Genomic DNA, 27,243 nt, shown 5'->3' on the forward strand with positions numbered 1-27,243 from the left:
CACTGATAAATGAACTTGGAGACTTGAAGTGGTTGCTTGCTTTTATTTACATTTTACTAACTATATGAAAGTGCTTGTCAGTGTAGTAGTTCTGTAAAATTTATGAAGTATGGATATGCACACACTATTTAAAAATATTTTTCTGATTTTATATATATTATAATGCGGATTATATTATGTTTTCTGATGTAACTACACTGTGCAAGGACTATTTCCAGTGTTATGTATTCATAGATAACTGCTTTTTATGCCATCAACATAACTATGCTAGTGAGCCTTAAGCATATATGTGCAGTGGGTTTGTGTTAAAGGCCTTGTAAAAGTGTAATTACAGATATTCTCAGTGGTAATGCAAATGCAACTGTATCAGTTTCAGTAGTTAAATTTCTCCAAGCATTGCATTGACAAATCCTTAAGTTATATGGATATTTAGTTCTCGTTTTCTTAGTCTTTTGATCTAGGTGAATATATAAGAACCCAGGCTTTCATAAATTACTTTAGAATACTTTTGTCACTGACAGCAGTAAGATACATCCCATAAATAGGTACTTTATTTGCATATTCTCATCTAATCCTAGTAGCGGCTACGTTCCTCTGGTTACATCTTATCATAAGTGAGGATAAAATGTATGAGATCAAATATTTATGGGGAATAAACAAGAGGAGTTAGAGACGTGCGCATGCTTGCAGGGCTGTGATCTTATTGGCATCGTGGAGGCATGGTGGGATGGCTCCTATGACTGGAGTGTTGGAATGGAAGGATACAGGCTGTTTAGGAAGGACAGGCAGGGGAGATGAGGAGGGGGTGTTGCCCTCTATGTCAATGACCAGCTGGAGTGCATGGAGCTCTGCCTGGGGATGGATGAGGAGCTGACCGAGAGCTTATGGGTCAGGATTAAAGAGAGGGCAGGGACAGGTGACATAACAGTGGGGGTCTGCTGCAGGCCACCCGACCAGGAAGACTGAGCTAATGAGGCCCTCTGTAGACAGATAGGAGCAGCTCCACGTTCACAAGTCCTGGCCCTCATGGGGGACTTCAACCACCCCGATATCTGTTGGAGGAACAACACAGCAGGGCATAAGCAGTCCAGGAGGTTCCTGGAATGTGTCGATGATAAATTCGTTCTCCAAGTGAGAGAGGATCCAATGAGGAAGGGTGCTATGCTGGACCTTGTTCTCACCACCAAGGAGGGGCTGGTGGGGAATGTGAAGCTCAAGGGCAGCCTTGGCTGCAGTGACCATGAAATGGTGGAGTTCAAGATCCTTAGGGCATTGAGAAGGGTGCAGAGCAAGCTCGCTACCCTGGATTTCAGGAGAGCAGACTTTGGCCTCTTCAGGGATCTGCTTGGTAAAGTACCATGGGATACAGCCCTGGAGGAAGAGGGGCCCAAGAAAGTTGGGATTCAAGGATCACCTCCTCCAAGCTCAGGAGCAAGGCATCCCAACAAAGAGGAAGTCAGGAAAAAACACCAGGAGGCCTGCACAGATGAACAAGGAGCTCCTGGACAAACCTAAACACAAAAAGGAAGCCTACAGAGGCTGGAAGCAAGGACAGGTAGCCTGGGAGGAATACGGAGAAATTGTCCGAGCAGCCACAGATTGGGTTAGGAAAGCTAAAGCCCTGATAGAATTAAATCCGGCCAGTGCTGTCAAGGTCAACAAGAAAAGCTTCTATAGGTACGTTGGTGATTAGAGGAAGACTAGGGAAAATGTGGGCCCTCTCCAGAAGGAAACAGGAGACCTGCTTACCCGGGACATGGAGAAGGCTGAGGTCCTCAACGACTTTTTTTGCCTCAGTCTTCACTGGCAAGTGCTCTAGCCACACTGCCGAAGATGCAGAAGGCAAGGGCAGGGACTGGGAGAGTGAAGAACCTCCCACTGTAGGAGAAGATCAGGTTCGAGACCATCTAAGGAACCTGAAGGTGCACAAGTCCATGGGACCTGATGAGATGCATCCGTGGGTCCTGAGGGAACTGGCAGATGAAGTGGCTAAGCCACACTCCATCACATTTGAGAAGTCATGGCAGTATGGGGAAGTTCCCACTGACTGGAAAAGGGGAAACGTAACCCACATTTTTAAAAAGGAAAAAAAGGAACACCCAGGGGTCTACAGGCCAGTCAGTCTCACCTCTGCCCAGCAAGATCATGGAGGAGAAACTGTGCTAGGGCTCGTGGAAAATAAGGAGGTGATTGGTGACAGCCAACATGGCTTCACTAAGGCCAAATCGTACCTGACAAATTTGGTGCCCTTCTACGATAGGGTTACAGCGTTGGTGGATAAGGGAAGAGCAACGGACATCATCTGCCTGGACTTGTGCAAAGCATTTGACACTGTCCCACACGACATCTTGACTGATGGACCACTCGGTGTATAAGAGATTGGCTGGATGGTCACACTCAAAGAGTTGCAGTCAACGGCTTGATGTCTGAGTGGAGACCACTGACGAGTGGTGTTCCTCATGGGTTGGTTTTGGGATTGGTGGTGTTTAGCATTGTCGTGGTTTAAGCCCAGCCAGCAACAAAGCACCACAAAGTTGCTTGCTCATTCCTCCCCTCCCTGGCCCCAGTGGGATCAGGAGGAGAAAATATAAATAAATGCTCGTGGGTCAAGACAAGGACAGGGAGGGATCACTCGCCACTTATGGTCACAGGAAAAAAACACTCAACAGACTCAACTTGGGGAAAGAACAAAATCAATTTAGTTTACTACCAATCAAATGAAAACAAGCATAATGAGAAGTAAAACCGAATCTTAAAACACCTTCCCCCCACCCCTCCCTCCATCCTGGGCTCAACTCTACTCCTGGTTCTCTCTACCTCCTCCCTCCAGCAGCACAGGGGGGACAGGGAATGGGGGTTAGGGCCAGTTCGTCACATGTTGTCTCTGCCGCTCCTTCCTCCTCAGAGGGAGGACTCCTCACTCCTCTCCTGCTCCAGCATGGGGTCCCTCCCACAAGAGACATTTCTCCATGAACTTCTCCAGTGTGGGTCCTTCCCACGGGCTGCAGTCCTTCACGAACTGCTCCAGCATGGCTCCTTCCCATGGGCTGCAGTCTTTCAGGAGCAGACTGCTCCAGCGCGGACTTTCCCATGGAGTCACGGCCATCTTTGGGGGCACCCAACTGCTCCAGCATAGGCTGCTCCACGGGCTGCAGGTGGGCATCTGCTCCCCTGCTCCCCTCCATGGGCTGGGGGTGGACAGCCTGCCATCTCACCACAGGCTGCAGGGGCATCCCCTCCTCCGGCGCACCTCCTCCTCTCCTTCTTCACTGACCTTGGTGTCTGCATAGGTCTTTCTCTCACATTGCACCCTCCGTTGCAGGTTTCCCCTTCTTAAATATATTACCACAGAGGTACTACTACTGTTGCTGATTGGGTCGGCCTTGGCCATAGGTGGATCTGACTTGGAGCTGGGGAAGCTTCTGGCAGCTTCTTACAGGAGCCATCCCTGTGGCCCCTTCCCTGCTACCAAAAACCCCACCACACAAACCCAAACCAAACATCTTTGATGATGACATAGGCAGTGGGATTGAGTGGCACCCTCAGGAAGTTTGCTGACGACACCAAGCTGTGTGGTGCAGTCAACAAACTGGAGGGAAGGGGTGCCATCTAGAGGGACCTTGACAGGCTTGAGAGGTGGGCCTGCGTAAACCTCATGAAGTTCTACAAGGCCAAGTGCAAGGTCCTGCACGTGGGTTGGGGCAATCCCAAGCACAAATACAGGCTGGGCAATTAGTGGACTGAGAGCAGCCCTGAGAAGGACTTGAGGGTATTAGTGGATAAAAACCTGCATATGAGCCAGCAATGTGTGCTCGCAGCCTAGAAAGCCAACTGTGTCCTGGGCTGCATCAAAAGAAGCGTGACAAGCAGGTTGAGGGAGGTGATTCTCCTCCTCTACTCTGCTCTCGTGAGACCCCACCTGGAGTACTGCGTTCATCTCTGCGACCCCAACATAAGGAGAGCATGGACCTGCTTGAGTGGGTCCAAAGGAGGGCCACAAAGATGGTCAGAGGGCTGGAGCACCTCCCCTGTGAGGACAGGCTGAGAGATTTGAGGTTGTTTAGCCTGGAGAAGAGAAGGCTCCAGGGAGACCTTATAGCAGCCTTCCAGTACCTAAAGGAGGCCTACAAGAAAGCTGGAGAGGGAAAGGACTCTTTATCAGGGAGTGTAGCGATAGGACAGGGTGTAATGGTTTTAAACTGAAAGAGGGTAGGTTTAGATTAGATATAACAAAGAAGTTCTTTACCATGGGGGTGGTGAGACACTGGAACAGGTTGCCTGGAGAAGTTGTGGATGCCCCATCCCTGGAAGTGTTCAAGGCCAGGTTGGATGGGGCTTTGAGGAACCTGGTCTAGTGGAAGGTGTCCCTGCCCATGGCAGGAGGGTTGGAACTAGATGATCTTTAAGGTCCCTTCCAACCCAAACTATTCTATGATTCTGTGAAATTGCTAAAGGTGCAAACCACTGGTTGAGAGAATCTGACAGGTGATTTTGATCAATATGGGCAAAAGGAGCAATAACATTAGACAGTAAGCCACTGAGTATATTAGGTGCTGCTCACTTTTCGGATTAAGTTTAATACTCATGATTTAAGATGTACTTTTTTAACATTTGAGAGCGTGTACTTATGTTGCTAGATTTGGACTAAGGCTTTGATGTTTTCTGTAACTTCTAGCATCAGTATATAGCAATAGTTCCTTATGTTTTTATAAAGGTAAAGAGAGTTTGATAGGATGACAACATAACCCATGCTCAGAATATAGTGTGATACTGTGCTGAATTTTGTATTGCTCTTTTGTCTTTAATAGCTGTATTAATGTTCCCTTTAAAAGGTGCTGCTATGCCAATATCTAAAAGTAAATTAAATTACAGCTTTTTGGTAGTGTTGTACAAAACAGCTTAATTTAATATTACTTTATTTAATGTACTGTCTTCTGTCTTGGTGTTGTCAAAGAGCACAAACTAATGCCATTGTTTGTGGTTTATTTCAGCTTTGTCCAAAGTTCTTGCATACCAACTCGACCAGTCACACCTGGCCTTTCAGTGCAATTGCAGAACTTATAGGTATGTAGATCAATAGTTTGCCTGAGTACTTGACTGTAACACTTTTTTCTTGTTATAAAACTTTTTTCCTTCAGGTAGGGGAAGGAGTTGATCCTGTTGTTACCATTCAGAATATTACAATATATTGTTTTGGTAGTCAGATTGACTTTTTTCTTTCTTAACAGCATATGTACTACTGTTGTCCCACGAGTGGGGTTTGATACCTGGTGTGCAATAAGCCAATCTTACACACAGAGCCAAAATATTTATTTATTTCATGTTTGCGCAAAGATGGGTGCTAGATGATAATTCCACAAAGATAGCACACCACACCAAAGAACTACAACGTATTTCTCCTGTTACGTGATTAGTAAAAACCTGCCTAAATTTACGTTCATTGGTTAGTAGTCACCATCTCATCTACCATTGGTTAATTATATTTAAATTAGCCTTGCTTGCTATGTAAATTAGCAAGCATGTTCCTTGTGGGGGTGGGGTGGCAAGTCTTTCCAGTTCTGAATTGTGTCGATGGTCATGTTCTCCCCCTGCCGCCTTTACCTTTCCCCCAGTTCGTGCTTCTTTGGCAATCATCCAGCCTTCTGTGCCTTCTGGAGCAGCGTGTTTCCTTTTTATCAGTCTTTAGTCCCTTCTTCAAGGGTATAGTCATTAGCAAAGCATGCATTGTTTATACAAAGTAACCAGGCCTACGAAATGAAGCTACTGATTAATGGTCATTCTAAATCAAGCAGTGTCACTATGACCTAGGCATTAACCAACATATGGCTTTACTTAGTCTACATTTTAGCTAAAATCAGATTGCAAAATTGTCAGACAACTGTTCAGCAGCATTTCCACATAAAATTCTCTTAATGCTCAACTATATAAATTACCTGGACTACACTACCTGACATCAGTTGCAGCGGCCTTGTAGGATTTGCTGGTTTCTTTTTACTGAGTTTATTAAGGATTGCCAAATATAGAAGACTGTAGGACCAAGTGAATTCATGCTCATCTAGTCCACCACAGCATACTGCTTTTTGCTGTTCCCAGGCCCAGAGAGTAGTAAGTCTGAGTGCACATTCCAGATGCACGTGAACACTTGCATCCTGCACAGACACAGCTGGCCGTGGACAGATTAGCACAGGCAGGAGGACAGTAACTTTGCAAGAACCCACATAAACACAAGCAATGCTCGAAATGTGAACAGCACAAATGGCCTTATCCTATTCCTCTTTTCTGGGTAACTAAAGTTCAGTAGTGGTGCCTATGCATACTCTCACTCACTTATCAGTTGTGCTTACCCAGGGTTCTGGGCGTTTTGCCAAGATCTGGGAGTCTTTCCAGTACCTGTTGTGGTGGTGCAGCCCCCCAGGCTGCTGTGAGATCTCAGGATAAGCCATGCATGCTTTGGGAAAACCTCCCATTATACTGTGATCTTGATTACAAGTGCAGTGACTTTTCAGAGTCAGGCATTCTTTGGCCACATCTGGGTCATCTGCTGTCTGAATGGTACATCAGGACCAGCCTGTGTCCTGGGCTTTTTACCAGTTTCTGGCTTGGACCTTGGATCTCAACAGTTGCTCATTTCTTCTAACTTGTTGGCTTGTCCAACTTGAAGTTTGCTAGCGGAACAAATGCGTACAGGCACACGCTGAGAATAGAGAGCACGCTGACACAGGAGATAGTTAGAAATAGTGTTTAGTGAGTTTGTACAATGGAGTGGCACAGGGTCCAACCATACTAGCATGCTGACCAGCAGCCAGCTTGCACACAATCAGTCTGTGTTATTCCCCCGCGCCCATTATAGCATTCTTCTCCCATCCACTTTGACCATTCCCTTTTCTTTGATGCCTCCTCAAAACATCTAATGGTAATTTTTGCACATTGCGACAATACTCCTGAAGCATCCTAATTTTCTTCTTTTGGGTTACCAAGTTTCTGGCTGAACATCTTCAGGGTTATACTTGAGTGGTTCCTCTTAATGGTCCATCCATCAGTGTCCTAAGAGTTCTGCTCTTTGTTATTGGCTCTGTTGTCAGTTGTTAGCTAGGGCTTGTATATCTGTTCAATTTATTAGCTCCTGTTGCTCATCTTGCCTTTGATTCTGAATAGCAGTTAACTGGATATCTTCAGAGTTGCTTGTTTTCTGAGTTAGGGAATGATTAGAAGACTTTCTTTAACTGGTTCCTCAAAATAAAGGTGTGGTTTGGAAAGACTTGCCAAGCTTATCTAGCAGTTTGCTGCTGCCAAAGGGAGCAACTCTCCTGGTCACACAACCCTTCGCTTCCTGTGCATAGGAGCAACAGTTTTGCTGTTGTTAATTCAGAAAATTGACCTAACAAAAGAAAATAGGAATTTTTCGGCTAGATAAGGCCGGAGCTGTCACAAAGGAGGAAACCAGAACCATGTGGCTGCGGGAAGGGCTGGCTGTTTCGGGGGTAACTATATGTTAAGTCATTTTGGCTGTTTTATCACCCCATGCCATACCTGGCTGGAATGATGGTAGTTGTGCTGTGCAAGGCATGCAAACTTGTCTTCTTCCTTTGCCTCTGGTTTGTCATATGTGTTGCTTTAACAAAGATTCAAAGTATAGTAGCAACATACTGGTTGTAAAAGCTTTGAGTTAGTCACGTTGATTTAAATAAGTTTTGTAATCTGTCTTTCGCATGCTGTGTAAGGCTATACCATATGCTAAATATCAAATAATGTAAATAGGGTTACATTATGGAGGCCTGAATTTTAGTTTATGCAAACTTACATAAAACATTAATGGTCTGTATGCTAAAATTTGCCTTTTAACCTCTAGTCTCTCCTGTCAACTTTTTGATGGTTATATTGCTGGCTTCTCCCCTTAGTCCTCAGTCAGATTAAATTTAGGTGAACTAATGGTGATGCTTAGAAGAGGGTAAATGGGACGTCTAGAGAGAGTTGGTGAGCTAGCAAATCAGAAGACTTCCACAGATCATGGTCTTAAAAGAATACTTCCAAACTTTAAATTGTACTTGAAATGTCTTCTTTTGTTGGTGCTGAAATATATTTTATGAACTTTTTCACTGTGGATGCAATTTGTACTTCATGCTTAAAGAAAGCAACCTGCCAAGCTGATTCCTTTTTATAGGCCACAGTGTTGGCTTGAGCTCTTTATTTTTGGCCCTCAGCTGAACCTGCAAAACAGGCAGTGGAGGCAGGGGTACTGCCTCCTGCTGTGCCATCGCATACCACCCCTCCTCTTCCCTGTGCTTTCCCCACACACACAAATTCCATGAGTAGCACAGTGCTGGGGAAGGGAGGGGAAAGAAATGTGATAAAGTGGTGTTAGGGCAGATGAGATTTAAACTAGCTTTGCTGCAAAGAAACGTTTGTGGAGTCATGGTTTCTGTTTCACTTGTGGTAGCAATGCTGCAAACTCTTTCAAGTCCTGTAAACAGAAAGTTTAGTCTAAAGGCTTTTGCACTTCCCTTCTGTGAAAGTCATACCTTCTTAGATTCGAACAACTTGAACTAGCAAAATATGTATTTGTTAATATGGAAGTGATGTGGTAGCAGAGCAGCGACAGTTTTTTCACCTAAATCTCCTGTGCCTCTGGAGTCAAAATTCTAGATTTCGCAGAACTATCTGGGATATGGGAAATTTGGCTTCAGGTTTTTTGCTTGCTTTTTTTTAGTGTCTCAGATTTGATTATCTGAAGTTGTGATAGTATTTCAAATCTGATTTCCCAATTAAAAAGCCTGCAGGCCTGCAGCCGGTAAGATGCTGTTGCATCCATGCATATTAATTATGTGCCATTGTCTGCACTGTAGATAATAACCTAGCTTCCCGAGAGCCAGTCAGTAGAGATGTTTGCATGGCTGGGAGAAAGTAAATATTGCAATAGCTGCTTAGGAGACAGGAAATGAAAGTAGAAACTTGTCTTGGTTTCGTTTTCTATTCTCACATTTGAGCTGCTCATCTCCACCTAAGTTTTTGCCTCTATGTTACTGTCACCTGTAATAGCTGGGAAATTGTGTGTTGTTTTCAGGCAAGTTGTTGTGGTTTAGGCCTAGCTGGCAACAAAGCACCACAAGGCCACTGACTCACTATATTACCACAGAGGTACTACTACTGTTGCTGATTGGGTCTGCCTTGGCCATAGGCAGATCTGACTTGGAGCCGGGGAAGCTTCTGGCAGCTTCTCACAGGAGCCATCCCTGTGGCCCCTTCCCTGCTACCAAAAAGCCCACCACACAAACCCAATACACAAGGTTTGCCAGGTTTTGATGCAGCTATCTCATTGTAAAGTTTTGATTTAATATTGTCAACTATAAAGAAGATTAGGTTTTAGGAGATTTAGGTTTTGGCATAACATTTACTTTATTAAAAATTTTGGCTTCTTGCTTCTGTGCCAAAGTTGAGTAGTATTCAGTGACTTGGCTGAGAAATTTATGTCTGTGCCAGCACAAAATTTGTGCAACTGTATTACATACCTAACTGCAGAGCTGAAAAATGGCTGCAATTTTAGAGCCCCATTAGTTTAGCATGTCTCTTCAGCATCATAGGCCCATGATTAGGGAACTATGTTAGGCTGCCATATTCACCAAATAAACATATGTGCAAGCATAGCACCATCATAAAGTTAGGGACAGCTGTTCCGCATAGCTGTTTGGCAGTGTTGCAAGACTAACATTCAGCCGATTGATTATATATGAATTTCTGCTAGATCAGGCTCTGTTGTGTGCTACATGTGGGTTTAAGTAAGTTTGGAAGAGTTCCTATCTGATATCTTCACTGGAATTAAACACTTTAAAATATGTTCACACTTAAACTGTTTAATTTTGGCTTTTTAGTATCCCACCCTTGTTTGCTTTCTTTCTCTTCAGATAATGCTTATGATCCAGATGTGAGCGCTAAACAGATATGGATAGACAAAACGGTGATAAACAACAATATTTGCTTGACGTTCACTGATAATGGAAATGGTATGAACTCAGAGAAGCTACACAAAATGCTAAGGTGGATAACTTCTTTTGCAATTTTTTTCTTGTAAAAATTCCAGCTTCTAGTTCTGTTATTGCTCAGCTTGCTACTTTTTCTCATATGTAATCAACTAATTTTGTTCATAAACTTAACATTTCTGAAGGTGAGCAACTATTAGAATAGACAGATGCTAGTAAAACTTTCATACAACTTTGTCAATATATTTTTATCTCATAATTTTCTCTTATCCTTTCTGTCAACCTTCCCATTTAACTTTCTATGCAGTGGTTGTGCTGTGTAAACTCTCTGTAGTGCCCTTGAGTGGAGCTAAGGAGAATTTAATTTATTATTTTTTTTTTTAATCAAGATTGCTTTAGTTTAACTTGGCGAGCAAGAGAAAAAGGGAGATTCAGTTCAAACCCTTTGAAGTATTGAAAATAGAAGGTATTGTGGGAAACTCAAGGGAATGGTAATTACGTTGATGTGGTTTGTCTATTTATCTTTAAATATTCCATAGGGTTTCAAGTGATCTTTCTGCAACTTTTGTTTCTACAGTTAGTAAAGAGGTTGCTGTTCAATTGCTCTTTTAGTGCGAGATTGCTCTCCCTGCAGATAAATCTCTGGTTTAAACTTGAGCAAGCTTGAATTCAAACTGTTATTTTTCTTTTTCTGTTGAATACCATAATTAATAGCTTGCTTGCTAAATTCCACGTTCCATATACAGTTACGTGTTTTACTTTAAATGTAATGTGTAGTTACTAATGGAAGATTTGTAGATCACACATTTTCAAGCAAGTTGAGGGGGGGGAGGAAGCTTTAGGGGCTTTTGTTAGTATTTATTGTGAAGCCACAGGATAAGTATTAGAATCCTGTAAGAATGCTTAGTGCATAATTCCAGAGAGATGGTATTTCTTTCCCATATTTAAAGGTGAAAGTAAATTTTCCTGAATTCTTGCAGTGTGGTTTTAGCACTGCTATATGGCTCACTTTCAGGATTTGCTTAACTGTACATTGTTTAATAGTACAGTAGTCCCTGGTCTCTAAAACAAGAGATAAACTCATTGTGTTTAAGTCTAATTTGATAAGTCTGGCACGTATCAAGTTTTATAGGGCCTTTTACACTCTTTTGATGTTTTCTTATGTTTCAGCTTTGGCTTCAGTGAGAAATCTGTGATGAATGGCCGTGTTCCAGTGGGACTGTATGGAAATGGGTTTAAATCAGGGTCCATGCGCCTGGGAAAAGATGCAATAGTCTTCACCAAGAATGGAGAAACCATGAGTGTGGGCCTGTTATCTCAGACTTTCCTTGAAGTCACAAAAGCAGAACATGTCATGGTTCCTATAGTGACATTCAACAACGAACATATCCTTTCAACAATTTCTGAATGAAAAGTTGTGGGTACCTGCAAAATTTGGATGATAATATCAGTAAAGGAAATCTCCTTAGCTAGCCTTATGTGTACCCTAAATAAATTGTAAGATGCAAGGAAGGCTATAATTTGTTAAAGCTTTTAAATTTGTAGGAGCTCTGAGATGTGGAATGAGAACCTGTGAAGTGAATACTGTTGCAGAAGTTTCCTTATCTTCTGAAAGCTTACTTCATTCAGAGTTACTCTCCTTAACAAAATGCTTACGACAGATCAGTGATCCAACAGAATCCAAAAACAGCCTCAAAGCCATCTTAACACATTCTTTATTTTCTACTGAGGAGAAATTACTGGCAGAGCTAGATGCTGTAATAGGGAAAAAAGGAACAAGAATTATCATTTGGAATCTTAGAAGGTAAGATGAAGTCCAGTCTCTTATATCTCTCATTTAGTTTATGTTAGCTTTGAGTGTATGCAAACATACAAGGGTTGGGTTTTTTTGTGGAATAATTCCAAAAGACTGTGGACAGTTAGCTGTAACTGGGAAACTAGACTCAAACTTGCATGGTTGAAGGGCTGTAATGTTGCATGAGAACTGTTGCTAATATCTCAAGTAACAAAGCAGAAGGAAGGAGAATGTAAAGGACTTTGATAAGATACTGTTGCTTTTTTCAGAAGGAAGATTGAAATAGATAAATTATAAATCTGTTATTTCAGACCTATAAAATTACAAATGCAAAAATTCAAACACAAAATATTTGTATGTACAGGCAAGTATTACTGGCTTTTTAAGTTTGGAGTCAGCAGTATCCTTCTAGAGTGATCTAGACCTTTCTAAACTTCTTAACTGTTTATCATAAAATAAATAGAAATCCAAGTAAATACATACAGTTGTGTGTATTTATCTTATTTATCTACTTGACTCTGTGGGATTGTTCATGGCAGTATAGATTTCCAGCCTTTTCTAGCTTTGACTTGCTTTTTGCCTTTTTTTTTTTTTTCTTTAAACAGCTAATGCTGTAGCAGTGGCAGATGGGTGTCATCAATTCCCATCTTGTTTCCCTTTCTTTCACGTTTTTGCTTCTGCCTTATTAGCAGGGAACCTGTCTGATGGTCTGTCCAGAAAAGCTTTAGCATGTCTTTAACTGTGACAGCACTAATTGGTTGGGAATATGTTGTCTTGTACTGTGTTCTTAAGTGTTTAGCTTACTGTAGTTTTAAATACCTGAAATAACAAGGTATCCATAGGAAACAATTTTGAACTGTTTCGGTCCTATGGATTTGGCAAGAAACTAGCTTGGTTTTCAGTTTCTTATCTTTGTTGTTGCCTATCAGAAAAAGGCGGGGGGGGGGAGGGGGGGCAGGAAGCCACACCTGGATGAGTATAGATTAAATGTTACAGTCAATTATAGCAGGTGAAAAGTTTGGGGGTTTTTTATTTCATTAATTTCTTGCAAGTATTAGAGCCCTGAATCACTTTTAGCTTAGGAGATTTTAACATAAGAAAGCTGGAGGTAACAAATGTATTACTGATTCTGGTTGTTTTCCCTTGCCACCTGCTCCATAAGAAAAAATTTACCTCCTTTACACTTCAGAAACTAATTTGCATTGCCCAAGTAGACTTTCATTTGGTTTTAGATATGAACATTTTTAGGAATGTGCATCATGTCATTGCTTGAGCAAAAGAAAATACTGTGAACTCAGCTGACTGCGCAGGATAACGTTCATGTTCTGAATTTCGGAGTGTGTTCATGGAAGTTGTGGGAAAGAACACTTTTGGCGGGATTCATGTTGTTTCTCATAAGTTGCAATGAAATCTACTTTAAAAAAAAAACAGAGCTGTTTCAGTATTAAAAGACTTTATTTCTGGAATATTTCTGCCAACTATGATATATCTCAATGTTGTGTGCAAAGGTACTGCCAGTATACTGCAATGTATATATCTGCAACTAAATATAGTGTATACATGTAGTGAGTGGTCCAATAAGAAATTGTGATAATTATTGAGTTGGAAAGCTGTGGTGTCATTTTTGCAGCATTAAAAATCTTAGGAAGGCAATCTGTAGTGTTCCGAAATTTTGTGTTTAGAAGGTATGCATGTGTCTTGGTCCATCCAGAATTTAAAACTGATACTGACAGCTTTTATTTTTGAAGTGTGACCTGTTCAAATTAGAATTCATCAATGTCTCACTTGCTATCACTTCACTTGTATTCCTTGGATATCAGAAAGGAACTGGTGAACTTTGTTTATGTGAATTTTAGCAAATCTGTGAGGAAAACCAGCATGGCTCAAAGGAATTCCCTTTCTCTTGCGTCCTTGTGATACCCGCTGGATGTGCCACAACATCTTATCTTGTGGTGGCTTTTCTTTTTTCCGTAATTAGTATATTTTTTTAAAATCTTATTTCTTAGAGATAAAAATGAAAAAACAGAGTTTGACTTTGACAAGGATAAATACGACATCAGAATTCCAGAAGACTTAGATGAAACAGGCAAAAGAGGATACAAAAAACAAGAGAGACTGGACCAGATTGTTCCAGAAAGTGACTACTCACTGCGAGTATGTATAACATCTTTTAAAATTTGTTTGTTTACTTTTGGAAGCTGGAGGGTGTATGGTTTTTTTTTAGTGTAATGTACTATACTACAGAAGTGTTGACTGGGGGAGGACAAATGTTAGAATTTAAATGTTAGGGCAATATGTCAACACTAATTTTGAAAATTGAAGGTGGAATGTATTTGTGAACTTGTGTAAACAGTTGCTGTTTATTTAGAAGAAAATTACTGGGATTTATGTAGTCTTGTACATAACTTTTGCTGTTAAATGTAGCCATCATTATCCACTAAGGATTAAGAAAGAAATGCAATCAGTAGCTTCAGAAATTAAATTGGGGGTGTGTGGTTGTCAGCACAGTAAACAGTCCATCGTAGTGCAGGTATACGTGCATATAGCACTGATGCTATCCCCATGTGGATCTTTTAAAACAGTGTCATTTCTAGGTTTCAAAAAGAGGTAAAGGAATTGGGAAGCAGCTCTGTTGTTTGAATACATGCAGGGAGACAGGGACAAGGCTTTTCTGTAGGCTAATTGATACAACCATTGTCTCCACTATTGATTCATAAGCTTTGAAGTCTTCTTTTTGTAAGAAGGGACATCTGGAATTAGTGGGTGTTCTGGGCACCTCTGTGGATAATATTCAAAAGTATTATTCCAGTTGAACTAAAACCTTCAATTATTCTAAGACTCATTGAAGTCCTATATCCACTTCAATTACTAAAATTTGTAAATATAATGATAAATGAAATGCAAATTAAAATTCATAGATCTACAGGTTTATAAGAATATTGCATAGCTATTATCAAGCTATGATAATATGCAGTTGTTTGGAACAAAGTTAACACACTTTTTTTTGTTATTTTGAAGGTTGTAATATAATTTTTAAGCTGTCAGTAGGGGATAAAAAAAGAGAGGCTTGTGTGTTTGAGAGCTCTTTTAGTGGTAAAAATGCATCTTCAGACACCCAGTTAACTTGTATTCATAAAAGTTGTCCTTCAGTTGTTATTTAATTTGTGATATATGTATGCTTATTATGCACACTTGCATTACCTATTTTTCCAGATTCAAGTTGGAAAAAAACACATTTCATAAAATTTAATTAAAACTTGAGTTTCTCTTCCTAAAGATAATGTGTATTGTAAAAATATTCATATCTTGATGTTTTGGGGTTTTTTTTTTTTAGTAACAGCAGTTACTCTATGTTTTGTAGGCTTATTGCAGTATTTTGTATCTGAAGCCAACAATGCAGATCATTCTGCGAGGACAGAAAGTGAAAACACAGCTGGTTTCGAAAAGCCTTGCCTTCATTGAACGTGATATATATAGACCAAAATTTCTGAATGTATCCTTTGCTAATATTTACATCATTGCATGCTGAATTTAATGATGTGACTTTTTATGTAAGCTGTCTGGATTCTGCTGGGTAAGTTGCAGTTAAACTAATGTGATTTATTTTTCTTTTTTTTTTTTTTTTTTGTAAATACATACTGAAGAAATTATCTCAGCATAAAAAAAGAAAGTTCCAGGACCCAATTTAGAAGGAACACTCAGAGTAACTATATTTTTTGTGTTACCTGAGATTAATGAGATTTTTCCTTAATATCTGGTAAAAGGCTAAAACAGTAAGAATTACTTTTGGATTTAACTGCAGAAACAAAGATCATTATGGAATAATGATGTACCATAAAAACAGACTCATCAAAGCTTATGAAAGAGTTGGCTGTCAGTTAAAGGTAAGAAATTAAAGCTCAAAAATATTTAAAAATCTTTAGAAATCATTTTCACTCAAAGGCTGATTTTAAAAAAGAATACAGATGGAAACGAGGATACTAATGTATCCTTTATAAAACCACCTTTTTTAGTTTGTACAGCAGTTAAAAATCGTATTAAATTGTATGCAGTTGTTTTAATGTTTGTTTTTGAAAGTAAGCTTGATACACAAAATATGGGCCTGGGCATATCTTTCAGGACAAAAAGAGGGGTGGAACAGAGGATTTTTTTTTGTTTAGGGGGTTTGTGTCAAGAGTTTCTTTTTGGAGAGGAGGAGTTTTTACCTAGTGTATATATAGCTTATAATTGCATCTGACAAACTCTTGCAGTATTAGCATAGAATATATATTGTTTTTCCTGATAGATCTTAATTTCTTACAGGCAAACAACATGGGTGTTGGTGTAGTTGGGATTATTGAATGCAACTTCCTAAAACCAACTCATAATAAACAAGATTTTGACTACACAAATGAATACAGGTAAATGTATTTTTTTATGTAGACTGTCTGTTGAATAGTGTTGTTCACTGTGACATACTAGACAATAAAGCCTTCTTCTTTTCTAAGTAGTAAGAATAAAAGCTTATGTTCCATCATTAAACTGCATGACTGTTCTGAACAGTAGGGGTGGGTTGTTTACATATACACTGGTCATACTGCATTCATTGTGCAGTCAGTGAAGTCTAGCGTATGATACACATCATTTTAAAGCAAGTGCTCTAAAAGTGGTTGGTGGCAATTCTTCCCCTCACTGATTGTAAAATGGGCACAGAATAACTCACTGACATGTGGATGGTTGTATGGCATATGACTAAAATTGTGATACATGAATCCTACACTATTAACTTTTTTTCATAACACATTTTGTTTGGTCTTTTTTTGGAAAAGCTTTATTGGATATTTTTGAGCCCTTCTTTTCAATTTCTTTCCTAAGAGTGGACTTGAATGCCCTCAAATCCTCTGCTACTTGATAGAGCATTTAAAATACCTGACATCCTGAAGGCAGCAGTGATTTAGGACACTGTTTCAGTTTTTGTTTCTAACTCAGGGTTGCCACTTTTTCACATATCTCTATCCATTCCATCAGTCAGTATCTAGTGTGATATTTCCTATAGTTAAACTGTGAACCAGATTGGGAACCTAGTCTGACCTAAAATTTTCAGAAATTATAATTGTTTTTAAGCCAGGTGAATTTCCTAGTCTGTTCACACTGCTTTGCTGTGAATCAGTTGTGCTGGCATTGTGGAAGGAGGCATGTCGGGGAGGAAAGGCTAGAGGGGATGAGTTCCCTAAGCAGTTTTCAGGCTAAGGTGTAAAAACTGCCCAGGGAAAATTATCTGAATACAAACCTTGAGAATTGTTCTGCTCTGCATTACTTTCTTTCCTTTCATGATGACAAGGCTATTTTCTGTTTTCTGTGCTGCTTCATGTTAAGGGGTATTAGGAGCAGCCACCTCCTCCAGCAGCTCTGTCCCAGGACTTCCTCCTGCACAGCCACTGGAGCCCAGCCTGGGGACCCAGGGTTTCTGCCCAGGCTGAGGGATGCGACTGCCACTTTCCTGTTTTCAGGTTCAACCAGTAGCAAAGCTGAGCACGTGTCCCAGAGGCAGACACACAGAGGACACTGAAATGGCTGGTTACACAGACTGCTGCAGACAAGGTGCACCTACATATAGGACTCACTTAAAACACAAACAGCCAAGTCCCCTTCCTCCTCTTTGGCTTGTAGAGATAGAAGCTCACAGTGAAGGCACACACATGACACTCTAGGTTCACAAGCATGTGCACATTTGTGGATCCCCTGAGTACCAGCACGACCCCTCTGTCCTCCTTGTACCCCTGCCTGGATCCCAGGCCCTGTTACCTGCTTCACAGGTCCCCTGTGCGCTGGCTAGTACAGTTTGATGTTGGCTCACGCTCACACAGACACTCCATATTTGCAAGTCTCCCTGGGTATGCCAGCATGAGCCCTTGCCTGCCTGATAGCCCTGGCTGGACTTGTGGTCTCCTATTCACTGCTGAGTCAAGTTTGGAGTTTGCTAGCAAATACACATGCACACCAGCTCACCGGGACTGGAGAAGATGCAGTCATTTGTCCCCCCACCAGCAGCCAGCACCAGGCACATGGGCTGTGACCCACAGTCCTGCTCTAGCTGCCAGCACTGAGTCCCTCACTCATGCTGGTCCACCCCAGGAACTTTTTTTGGGAGTACACACCATTCATGCCTCAGTGGGTGGTAGCTGAGACCCCCACTTGTGCTTGCAGCTGACACCACACACCCGGTTTTGACTCCAGGAGTTGGCACCAAATCCACTCAAACACACAGAGCTCTCACCAGTAGCTGGCACTTAGTCCTTGCCATACACATACACTTGGGCTAGAGAATGAGGTTATGTAGAGAGTTAAGAAAATATTAAATAAGAAGATACAACAAGGTAGGACAGACTGCGGTGATCAGGCACAGGGCTCAGCCAGACAACTGTACTGACCAAACCTGTTTTACATGCAACCAACTCCTTTTATACCCTTTTCTATTTACCCCTCCCTTTGTTCCTCCCTGCTCCCCCTTCCCTATGCACATTGCTTCATCAGTTGGCATAGTTCCACTGACCCCCTCCAAACATCTTGGACCCTCAGGTTTGCATCCTTATCAGTTGCAAAATCCCAGTTTGCCTGCAGTTTCTTGATAGCCCGTCAGTTAGTGTGACTGACCAGGTTTGTTTCTGGTTATTGTCTTTGTTAATGCTAATTGATTGGGTTTTGTGACTCTCTGTGTTTGTCCCCTTCCCTTTCCTTATCCTCCCAACAGAAAAAATAAACATTCTCACACTCCATATATCCTTACCAGTTAGTGTGACCGACCAGGTTTGTTCTTATCACTACCTCCCTTGACAGTCAGGTTTGTCTCTGTATGTTCTTGTTTATGGCTTCTTTGACCATATGCCCTTAAAGGAGCAGGCACTTCTGTGTGCCCTAACACTTGCTTTCAGTGTGGACTTAGAAATTTAAGGTATTGACTTGCAAACACAGGTGGGGTAAACTTTGGCAAGAGAAGTCATTACCTTTTTCAAGCTGTGTGTTTTGACCTTCAATGAGTTGTGGTTCAGCTTCCACTGGCAAGCTGAGCTGTCCACAACACCTTTCCTGAATTGCTGATTTATATGCAGCTCTGCATATAAAGATAACCCAGAAACCACACCAGAGTGCTGTAATAAACAGAGCTGTTAATTGCAGCGGCTGAGGGGCTATAGGAAGATAAATCTGGTCATTCGTGCTGTTGAAACAGCAGCCCTCTGGAGGAGGAGCAGCAAGCCTGATGGCTGCTACAGCCACTACGGTTCAATCTGTCTGTATCTTTAAATGGTACCAACAGTTTGTGCTGCTCTTTGCAGTGGTATTGCCAGCTTTAAGCAGTTCCCGTGTTTCTATTACCATTGTGCTAGCAGAGCTGTTAAGAACACATGGTAAAGCAGATCAGATTTTTTCAATACAGATGTTCCCTGAACCATTACCGGTGTGGTGGCACTAACAGTTCCCTTGACAGAGGGTGAGGAATTAGCAACACTGTAGGACAGTCATTGGTGTTGACCAAGGTTTGCACTATGTTCCTACAGGCTGGCACAGTGAGCATCGAATGCTTTTTACTTGTTTCTTTTTAAAAACACTTGTAATGTGGGCATAGAGATACTACACTTGAAAGATCTTTTAGAATGGTTTTTCTGCAAAGAGTACTACAGGTTTTCAAAATGTAACTTTCCAGCCCAAAACAGAAACGTAAAACTGATGCTGTAATTTCATGATCAGTGTAAGCTGACCTGCCCTTCTTCCCTCTTCTGAAGAGAGGTGTGATCCCATCCATGCATTGCTGCTCATTTCTGCCCTTGTGGTGCTTCCTTTTTTTGGCACAGAAATTCATGACTTGGGTTCAGAGGTGATCTAGATCAAAACACTCTAGGTCAGATTAGTTCACTGCACAAACATTTGTGTTAGTTCAAGGGACAGGGTGGTGTAGGTGTTGGACTAAGCGAAGCAGGGAGGGACTAACTTTCAGGCTTTGGTTGTGCAGCAACTTTACTCTGACGTAAATTCAGCATGCTGACAAGAGGCAGTCTTATCTCTACCTCACCTGTGGGGCTTGTTGTTCTTCTTCTGCACCACTCCCTCCTGTGTGTGCCAGCTCTAGTAGTCATTGAGCTGCACTATGAGCCCCGATCAGGAAACTAATCCAGCTAAAAATTAACCTAGGGTAAGACTGGCCTGCTCCTTTTAGAAGCATGTAGACTTTATACTACGTTAAAGTGATCGTGTGCTTGCAGTCTCAATGTAGTATTGTTGTACATCAGCATAGAGTAGTCATGAACCTGCAGTTAATGGATGTACAGAAACATCAGCCAAATACACAGCTAGGATTGACATACGCAAATACATCTACAAATACACATACACATATACTAATACATACACTGGATTGACAGAGGTGGGTTTGTACTTTTTTCTTCTATGATTGAGGTTGAATTGGTGAGGTAGCTTCAGGGTTTGCACTGCACATTCACAGTGCTTCTGAATTGAGCACTCTTGATTTCAGTCTTTGTCTGTGCTGCAACTCATCTTTCCAGTAATTTCTTTGCTGACAAACATGACTTCACACAATTCCTAGTTTCTAGGATTTTCTAAAAGCAAAAAGCTTAACTGTTGTGCAATAGAAATATTAGAGTGGTTCATACGTTTGCTCTTTCACTGTAGTTTAAAAAGGTTCTTTCTGTGCTAGCATTTGATTATTTAAGATGGTCTTTTAAAAACTTTTCTTTTTAGACTTACAATAGCAGCATTAGGAGAAAAGCTTAATGATTACTGGAATGAAATGAAAACAAAGAAAAATGAAGAATATCCATTAGCTTTGCCAGTTGAGGAGATACAGTGAGTATCACTTCAAAATAAAAGAATTTTACATACTGTTATTACTGTTTTACACTCAGTCATGAAAATGAACTTTTCATGTGAACATTCTGATATTTTTTCCATCACAGAAAACAGCCTGATCAGACATGGGTACAGTGTGATGCATGTCTGAAATGGCGGAAGCTGCCAGATGGAATAGAGCACTTGCCAGAAAAGTGGTACTGCTCACTGAACCCTGACCCACAATTCCGGTAAAATTAGATTTTGATGGATATCTAAATACTGCTTCTAGTTCTTATTTTATCACCTGTTGTAAGCATGGATGTTAAGCTCTTTTTGTCATGGGGGTTTTGGGTTTGTTTTTTTTTTTTTTTCTCCTCGACTCAGGAATTGTAATGTGCCAGAAGAACCAGAAGATGATGACTTAATACATCCTACATATGAGAAGACTTACAAGAAAAAGTGAGTACTAGACTTTCTTACAAGTGTCTCAACACTAGAAAAGGAATGTGAAAACTAAATGCCCTTTTCTCTTGCCTGTGGTATAATTGCAACTCTTCTGGGAATATATCCAGTCAGAAAATAGTGCCCTGAAATCAAGACTTGATTGTAGCAGTCAATAGGTGAATAGCACTATTCTTTTCTCTGTTACTAGCATGTTGACATTACATTCAAATTTCTCTCTTTGACTTAATGCCTGTTTGCCCTCCTAAATCAAAATTAGGAAAGTGGTAACGAAAGGGGCCTCTCTCATTTAATAACTACTAAGGAGAGCAATGTAGCAATTGGTGTTCAAGTACAGCTCTCAGAGGGGCATTGTTTCCTAGTACTAAGCAATATGAGGACAGTTTGGGATGTTAGAGCAGCAAGCTACTAGGGCTGTTAGGAGACCTTGTCTAGGTAACTATTGTTTTCAAGGTCCACACTGAAGCAGCTGAATACCTCAATACATTTATTTAAGAATAAGAGAGAGGATTCTTAGCTAAGGTGTATGGAAAAAAACTGACTTGGATAATTTTAGCTAATGCTGGCTAGCATTCTAGAAGTGGGAGTTTGGGTTTTTTTTCAATTTTAAATCTTAATCTGAGAGAAAACTTGTTTGAAGTGAAACTAACTTTAAGCTATACTAGCTTCTAAGTTTGTGCAGAAAATTTTCATTCAATAAACCAGAATATGTTCATTAGAACTTTATTGTATCTAGCTGAGATAAGGAGTGTTGTGTTTGCTTTTAGTTTTTGAGGTTGGTTTGGTTTAATAATGAATTAACATTTTGAATCTAAGCTCTTAATTTTTTTTTCCTCGCTGCTGTGAAGAGACAGGGAAAAACTGAAGAAGCGACTAGAGTACAGCCACCAGGTAACTCCTGAAGTTGATAGGAACTGACTTTGGTTGCAGAGTTATTCTTGCTGGCAACAATACTATGCGGTTTGATCAAATAGGCCAGGCTTTGTGTTAAGAGTTTGCTTTAGCTAGTGGCCAAGTGACTGGTTCAACATCCTGTTTTGTTTTGATGGTTGTACAGGTTATGCTCACTATTAGTAAACCAAAAATCCCCCCTCTTTGCTGTCCAATGATGGAAAATACACCGTTGCTTTCTATGTAGTACTTAAAGAGTTTGAGAGGGACAAAGCCCTCTCACAAAATAGTACTAGAAAAGATGTCAGTCACTCATACCTGTTTTTATGGCATGACAGCTAATTATTGAAAGTGGATTCATTGTAGAGAGATGTGATGAGGATATGAAAGTTAAAGATGCCCTTAAAAGTGTGGCGGGGGTGGGCATGGACAGACTTGTAGTAGCTGTGCTTTTGCAAGGAGGCACTCAAATTAAAATTAAATTAAATGCAAATCAAGATGGTTGAGTGATGAGAATGTCTAGATTGTTACTCGGAATCAAATTTCCTAAATGTGATTTAGCTTAAGTTGCTTTCAAAGTAAAGTGCTAACCTAAGATCACTCTGTTTCTGGAGAGGAGATTTTGCATGTGCTGTTTTATCCTATATACTTCATTGCATTAATTTTTCTGCCATTACTTTTACCCAAGTACAAAAGTACTTTCTGAAAGTAAAGTATTGTTCATTTTAGACAAATTGAATTAATTATGAGCAGCTTTAATAGAGATGGCTGTCCCATACTTTGTGTATGATGGTCAGACTTCAGACAGAGATGCAGCTTGGGAGGAGCTCTTGCCTGAGATTCTACAGGGTACTTCAAAATAGCTGTTTCTAGAGAAAGACTTGTAAGATCAGAAAGTTGCTTTCTGACAGCAATAAATCTGTGCATGGAGAGGAGTGTGCAGCTGGCATACAGCATTCAGAGTCCTCTGAGAAATCTCCCAGAAGTCTGTAATTACGATATAGAACTTGCTGCTTTCTAGTATGTTTCATGTCTTAAACCAACATGAAGGAAAAACTTCACACACATCAGTAGAGTTTGGGTGGAGGGGGGAGGGGTTGTGCAATCATTAAGTTAAGAAAACTGGGGTTTGCAATGTGCAAGTTTTGCTAACTTAGCCTTTCTTATTGCAAAATACTGAGCCCAGGTTCAAGGAGATCCTTGTACTATACATAAGAAACGTCAGTCAGAGTTTTAGGTGTTGGCAGATATTTAGGAGAACTGCTTAAACCTATTCTGAAGAATCTACTAATGTCTGTTTCTTTTCATTCTTAATGAATATTACCGTACAGATCAATAATGAAATGTTTTTAAAAACACCTGTGACTTCAAGTAAAGACTTCAAAACATTCTCAGCCATGAGTGGAAAGGAAGCTGTTCCAAGATCACTTTTACCAGAAACATCAAATGCTTCTGTCAAAAGACCTCTGCTTCTTTTAAATAGATCAGTATCTTCACCTCATTCTGATTCTGATAACAGGTTAGTGAACCTGTACAAAGTAGATTCCTATTTATTTCTAAAATTAATAACTTGTTAATGAAAATGATGGTGTTGGGCGTAGTCCCATCTTCAGGTGATAGCTGCCAAAATTCATATGTCACTTTCGGGACTATAGGAAGCAGCAGGTTGATTAAAGGTACCTAGAAACCTTGTGAGGTACAAAAGTGAATGCAGCAAAAAATACTGCGCGCTGGCAAGGAAAATTGCTTAGTGGTTTGTCTGTTTAGGAAAAGACTGTATTGTGTTAACCACACTGCAGTATGTTTTCCTTAACCTCTGTTCATTAAAGAACAGGTGCAGGGGGCTGTTCCCGCACATACTGAGCCTGAGTCTGTTTTAAAATGGTGTGTGAAGGTAATTCAGTGTGTGGATGTCAGCCACTTGTTTTTAGAGGAAAGGTATTTACTCTGGCTACACACGTTAAAATACTATGCAGGGAGACGTCCCTTTCTAGTTACTGAGTGGTAGTTTTTAACAATGCTTATAGAAACACTAAACATAGTTTGAAACAAATGACTTTGCACTTTTTGAGCAATACAATAAACAGTTTCATGTTTTGCTTCTCAGTCTTAAACGGAAGACATCTAGTTGCATGACACCTGTGTCTTTAAAGACACCTCGATTAAATGACAAAACATTCAACAACCATGATGATGATGATGATGATGATGATGAAGATGTCATTATTTTAGAGGAGAGCAGTACTCCAAAGCCTTCAGCAGATTCTGATGTTCCTGTAGTAAAAACTGAATGTATTAATCTGGATCAAGAGGAGAAGCAGATAGAAAACTATGATGTCAGGGAACCTTGCAGCGCAGCTACTTCAGAATCAAAAAGTGAACAGTTGACATCATCAACACAGACAGAGCTCCCAAACATAGTTGTTAAAAAGGAAGAGGTGGAAGATGACACCGATATTCAAGTTCCCAGGACAGAGATGGAAACTAAACAGCACAATGTTAATGATGTTTCCGAGACATCTGTAGATTTTGGAAATGAACTGAAAAATCATCTGCAATTATTAAACAAAGAAAAAGAAATGTACCAAAACAAATGTGAAGTATTAACCAAACAAGTAGAAATGCTGGAACAGAGGATTTTAGAAATGAATAATAAGTACGTAAAAAAAGAAATGTGCCATCAGTCAACTGAGACAATTTCTTCATCTGAAGAAGAAAAGGTTCATGAAAGAAAGTTGGCAGAAGTGACAATTCTCTATGAACAGGCCTTAGAAGAAATAGCAAAACTAAAGGAACAGTGCAGTACCCTGCAGAACTTAAAAACTGAATGCAGCAAGTGTGCTGACGGTGAAAATAAGAGTGAGGTAGAGGAAATTGCTGTGCAACTGGATGATGTTTTCAGGCAACTGGACAAGTGCAGCATTGAGAGAGACAGATATAAAAGCGAGGTATGTTTGTTAAAACAGTGATATCTATCTTTCAAATTAACAATTACATTTGCTTTTTTTTAATGGGTGTTTCATAGCGGTTCTAGTACACAATGTGTTGTATAGTTCAGTCCACTAACTAATCAAGCCACCTAAAAGGGGGAAGAAATACTAAATTAGCCTAGGAGCTTCTGGTTTTTTGCTTCCATGGACAGAAATAAGAAAACTTCAGAGAGACTGCAAGGCTCTGAGTGGCTCTGACTGCAAGACGAGAGAGACTGAGCAGGTTTAGAGGGAGCACACATACAGTGGTTCAACTGACAGCTGGCTACTTTAAACCAGTTTGTCTAGGTTATCATATCTTAAAATCTCACTGAAAAGTTAATTAAAAGCAGTCAACAAAGTTAAATGTTTTAAATTTGTATAAGTTGTCTTTATTTTAATCCGCCACAATTTCATTTCATATATAAAATTATTTTTTATTTACTTGCCAGATTGAACTACTAGAAGTGGAAAAAAATCAGATTTCCTGTCAATGTGAAGAACTCAAAGCAGAAATCGCACAGTTAAAAGCTTCGATTCCACAAGCAGTAGCACGTGCAAATGATTCTACCACAAGTAATGTAGAAGACTCTGTAAATTTTTCTGATGGAGAAAGGTATCAATTTTGTTCTTTCTAGACTATATTTCAAGCAAGATTTTGACTGGCTGATTGTATCTGAATCATCTTGATGAAGGTCATGTCTGATTATCATATAATAAAATGTGATGCTTGGAATTCTTTTCTACTGCCTCTTTTGACTCCTAACTCAGTAACATTTTTTTTATGAAGTGGTTTTTGTTTGGTTGGTTGGTTTTTTATATGATTTGGGTATTTGTGTGAGCAGTGTTGGCCATTGTACAATAGAATGCCATACTGACACTTCTTAAAATATCAAAAATGTTATATAATTTCTAGACACGACTTGTAGCACAAGGAGAGAGAAAGGAGGTAGGAAAGAAGGCGATCATTAGCTTATGCTGTGTAGATGAACTTCACTTTTATATTCTATTTTTCTTTCTTGGATCAATAATACTCTACTGAAAAGAGTTTGGGTCTCGTTTTGAAACTTACCTTTCCTGTAAGAACTTCTTGCTGCAGACCAATCCTATGGAACTAGGTTGTGTCCAGAGTGTATCTTTGAACTAAATGAGGGTTTAAACTTATAAATAGAGAGCTTGCAGCTCTCGGTTAATAGAAATAGCAAAGACAGAAAAGAAGTACGCATACCAGATGGAAGCAGGGATGAGCAGTCCATCAGGAATATAGGCACACTGCCTGGGCACGTAGGATGGATTTGAAAGCCAGAGCTCGGCTGGAGTTAAAACTGGCCAGGCCTGTGAAGGGCAACCTGAAGGGCTTCTGTAAGCACAGTAGCAGCAATAGGAGAACTAAGAAAAATGTGGGCCTGCTGCTCAGTGGGGCAGGTACTTAGTAGCTAGATATGAGGTGCATGAGGCACAAATTGCTTAGGTACCCAGTATCTTCTTTACCTTGGTTTTTACTGGTAAGGTCTGCCCTCTGGCCACCCACGTCCCTGAGCCAAGTGGTGATCTTAGGGAGTGAAGCATTACCTATAATAAAAGGTGACTGAATTAAGGGACCATTTAAGCAAATTTGACATACACAAGTCCATGGGACCAGTTGAGATGCATCAGAGGGAGCTGGCCAATTGATGGAGAGTTGGCCTTGCAACACTATCTCAAAAGGTTGTGGCAGTCCACGTTCCTGATGCCTAGAAAAAGGCAGTCATCGTGCCCATATTTAGGACAGGCAGAACTACAGGCTGGTCAGTGTAGCCTCAGTCCCTGGGAAGACCATGGAGCAAATCTACCTGGAAGCGACCTGCAGCCCCATGATAGTCAAGGTGTTTAGGAACAACCAGCATGGATTTACTGAGGGCAAATTGTGCCTTTGCAGCCTCATTGCCTTTTACAGTGAGATGAACAGCTGTGTGGACCTTCATTTTAGCAAAGCTTTCAATGTGGACTGCCATAATACTATGATAGCAAAGTTTGTGAGGTATGGTTTGGATAGGTAGACTAGGAGGGGAGTCATAAAATTGGCCAGCCTGCTGAGCTCATGGATCAATATCAAGGCCAGTAACAGTTAATGCCTTCAGTAATGGCCTAGATGATGGAGCAAAATTAACTCAGTAAATTCATGATGACATCAAATTGGAGGGAACCACTGATACTCTGGAGAGTAGGGCTGCTGTTGAGGGACCTTGACAAATTGGAAAAATGGGCTGAAAGAAACCTCCTGGAAATTCAACAAAGGCAACTGCAAAATTCTGCACCTGTGTTGGAAATACCCCACGCAGTTGAACAA

At 40.5% G+C, this 27,243-nt stretch overlaps 1 protein-coding gene across 4 annotated transcripts in view; it reads left to right on the forward strand.

Moving 5' to 3' along the window:
- MORC3 (MORC family CW-type zinc finger 3) overlaps positions 1 to 27,243 on the forward strand; it is a 35,581-nt gene that overhangs the window by 4,262 nt on the left and 4,076 nt on the right. For 2 of the 4 annotated variants that reach the window (XM_030019893.2, XM_041124860.1), the window contains exons 2-16: positions 4,992 to 5,064; positions 9,900 to 10,032; positions 11,145 to 11,359; positions 11,631 to 11,778; positions 13,776 to 13,923; positions 15,131 to 15,262; positions 15,534 to 15,653; positions 16,072 to 16,169; positions 20,503 to 20,607; positions 20,718 to 20,840; positions 20,977 to 21,051; positions 21,903 to 21,945; positions 23,277 to 23,464; positions 24,053 to 24,893; positions 25,367 to 25,530. In XM_030019893.2, the coding sequence (XP_029875753.1) occupies positions 4,992 to 5,064; positions 9,900 to 10,032; positions 11,145 to 11,359; positions 11,631 to 11,778; positions 13,776 to 13,923; positions 15,131 to 15,262; positions 15,534 to 15,653; positions 16,072 to 16,169; positions 20,503 to 20,607; positions 20,718 to 20,840; positions 20,977 to 21,051; positions 21,903 to 21,945; positions 23,277 to 23,464; positions 24,053 to 24,893; positions 25,367 to 25,530 (2,606 nt within the window). The remainder of the gene's footprint in view (positions 1 to 4,991; positions 5,065 to 9,899; positions 10,033 to 11,144; positions 11,360 to 11,630; positions 11,779 to 13,775; positions 13,924 to 15,130; positions 15,263 to 15,533; positions 15,654 to 16,071; positions 16,170 to 20,502; positions 20,608 to 20,717; positions 20,841 to 20,976; positions 21,052 to 21,902; positions 21,946 to 23,276; positions 23,465 to 24,052; positions 24,894 to 25,366; positions 25,531 to 27,243) is intronic. The other 2 variants (XM_030019894.2, XM_041124861.1) reach the window with 2 other exon arrangements.

The sequence above is a fragment of the Aquila chrysaetos genome, chromosome 7 (genome assembly GCF_900496995.4).
Source record: "Aquila chrysaetos chrysaetos chromosome 7, bAquChr1.4, whole genome shotgun sequence".
Lineage (NCBI taxonomy): Eukaryota > Metazoa > Chordata > Aves > Accipitriformes > Accipitridae > Aquila > Aquila chrysaetos.